The sequence below is a fragment of the Lactuca sativa genome, chromosome 9, assembly GCF_002870075.4.
Source record: "Lactuca sativa cultivar Salinas chromosome 9, Lsat_Salinas_v11, whole genome shotgun sequence".
NCBI lineage: Eukaryota > Viridiplantae > Streptophyta > Magnoliopsida > Asterales > Asteraceae > Lactuca > Lactuca sativa.
Window position 1 is genome coordinate 106451382 of NC_056631.2, and position 2565 is coordinate 106453946.

Here is a 2565-nt window from a genome sequence, read left to right on the forward strand (position 1 = left end):
GATGATGAATATTGTTATCTATAGATTTATTATTAGCAGTGTTGTATATTTGTTACGAACAATGTTGTTGTATATGGTTATATGTAATGACTAGATGTTTTTTTATGTGTAATCATATTTTTAATCACTTATGATTAAACAAAACATATGAAGTAGTATTACATAATATTTTATGCTTATACATATGAATATTGTATATGGTTATGTGTAATGATTACATGTATTGAATAATAGTTATATGTAATCTTAAATGCTTGTAGTAACATTTAATAAAAGTTTAATCATGAATGAATATATTATCAAATCAAAGAAAAAATTATCAAAGGAGATTAAATCCAGAAGACAAAATCATAGTAAATTCTGTTTTATAAAAAGAGTAAAGTGTACTAAACAAAAAGTATATTATTTTGAAAAAAAATTATCACTTATTCATTACTGATTAAAGCAGTAAATATCTATGTAGCTTTTGATGATTGTTCTGCTGCAAGTTTGATTGGACATGTCCGCAAGTTATTAGGAGCCCTTTCTCCATATCCTGAGCATCTTCTTGTTTGCTTGTTTGAATTTTTATACGCTATTTCTGCTGCACTTTTAATTTTACTTTTCTTTCCACATCCTTTATTGCTTTGAACATTTGGAACATTGATGTCAATGTCTTTTGGAATAGTTATGCCCATAAGCTTTCCCGCCTCTTCAACATCTGTCTTATTTTTCTGCAATTCATTTGTAGGATCGTTTTCATATTCCTTTAGCATGCTTTCTGTATCATATACATGTCTACCAAAATTGTAATGCCTTGATATCACATCCTTTCTCCAATAATTCTCAATGTACTGTTCAGGTATCTCCTTAATTCCATGTTTCATGAGTATGTTCAATGCATGTCTGCACAAAGTCCTAAAGCGGTTGAAGTGTTCACATGTACATTTTACATCATTTGTTGGAAGTTTTATTTCTACCTGTTCAAAATAAAGTTAAAGCATTAAGTGTTTTATAATCATAAATCAATATTTTTTTATATTATGTGCTGATTCAACTAAAATTAAAATAAGAATATATTACCTCAAATTCTGTTTTTAGATCACTGTTTTTGTTCAGTTGTTCCACTTTGTATAACTCCCATTCATTTTTTGTTGCAAGATGTTCGTATTGGTAGTACCAAGAACCTTTATAGATTTCTTTCTGTACTTCATAAAACATTGTACTTGTATAAACTTTTGCAGCATGTTTTTCTATTAGTTGTGGTGAAATAAATTTATATACCGCCTTCTTTGTTTGATGATCAAGCTCTTGTTGTGTATTTATTTGTTTTTGAATTGTTGTGTCATAGTTCATCATGAAATGTAAAAGTAAATTTCCAGATTGAGAGTAAGTGTTGAAGAAGGAATTCATGCTTTCTGATCTTGAAGTGGTTTTCATCAATCCAGACATTATTGTGTCACTGAAGTATGCAGGTATCCATTTGTCACGTAATTCAAACGTATCATTGAACCATCTTTTATCTTCCAGATTGAATTCATTAATAATCAAATCCCACTTCTTTTCAAATTCATCAGGTTTGATATGCATGTTCCAAACAAGCTTGTTAAATCTTTTCTTGAAGTCTTTGTTTTTAAATAAATCGCCAGTAACCTATGAATGAACGATTTTGCCTATATAAGTATAAATTATATACCTATTTCGATATATCATATATGAGTAATCATATATGATTAATCATATATGATTACTGTAATATAGGATATACCATCTATGATTAATCATATATCATATATATACTGTAATCATATATGATTAATCATATATCACATATGTACTGTAATCATATATGTTTAATCACATATGATTTTATAATCATATATGATTAATCATATATCATATATGAGTAATCATATATGATTAATCATATACAATTACTGTAATGTAGGATATATCATCTATGATTAATCATATATCTTATATGTACTGTAATCATATATGTTTAATCATATATGATTATTTAATCATATATGATCAATCCTATATCATATATGTACTGTAATCATATATGTTTAATCATATATGATTATTTAATCATATATGATTATTGTAATGTAGGATATATCATGTATGATTAATCATATATCATAAGTGTACTGTAATCATATATGTTTAATCATATATCATATATGAGTAATCATATATGATTACTATAATGTAGGATATATCATCTATGATTAATCATAGCGTTATCACTACTCTGGTAAGTGGTTAATCTTGGATTCTTGATAACAAATACACACCGGTCATTATTGCGAATGAAGTTAACATAAACTTTGGTTAAATATGCTCTTCCTTTTTCTATGTCACAAGTCACCATCTTCACGAAGAAACCTATAGATTGGAGGTTTTGTTGCATAATTTTATAATCAATCCATTTTTTTTGTTATATCCCAATCAATTTTTCAAATTTAATGTTGTTTGCTACTTTCAATTATTGAAATTTAATGTTATATTACAGTCAATTTTTGTTATATCCCATTTTTTATAGCATTCATGCTAAGATTTTGCTTTCATTTTTTAAAT

The 2565-nt window shown here is 26.4% G+C and overlaps 1 protein-coding gene across 1 annotated transcript; it reads right to left on the reverse strand.

The window, feature by feature from the left end:
* Positions 1-455: 455 nt before the first annotated feature.
* Positions 456-1569, reverse strand: LOC111905597 (protein FAR-RED ELONGATED HYPOCOTYL 3-like). The gene is made up of 2 exons (XM_023901293.1): positions 1063-1569; positions 456-959 (listed from the first exon to the last, which is right to left on the reverse strand). The coding sequence occupies exons 1-2, from the start codon at positions 1567-1569 to the stop codon at positions 456-458; spliced, it is 1011 nt and encodes a 336-aa protein (XP_023757061.1).
* Between the last annotated feature and the right edge of the window lie 996 nt (positions 1570-2565).

Excerpts from the sequence above, each read along its gene's own strand:
- LOC111905597 (XM_023901293.1), bottom strand. The coding sequence starts at position 1,569 with ATGCATATCAAACCTGATGAATTTGAAAAGAAGTGGGATTTGATTATT. Across the intron at positions 960-1,062 it reads ATCTAAAAACAGAATTTGAG|GTAGAAATAAAACTTCCAAC; the intron begins GTAATATATTCT and ends TATTTTGAACAG.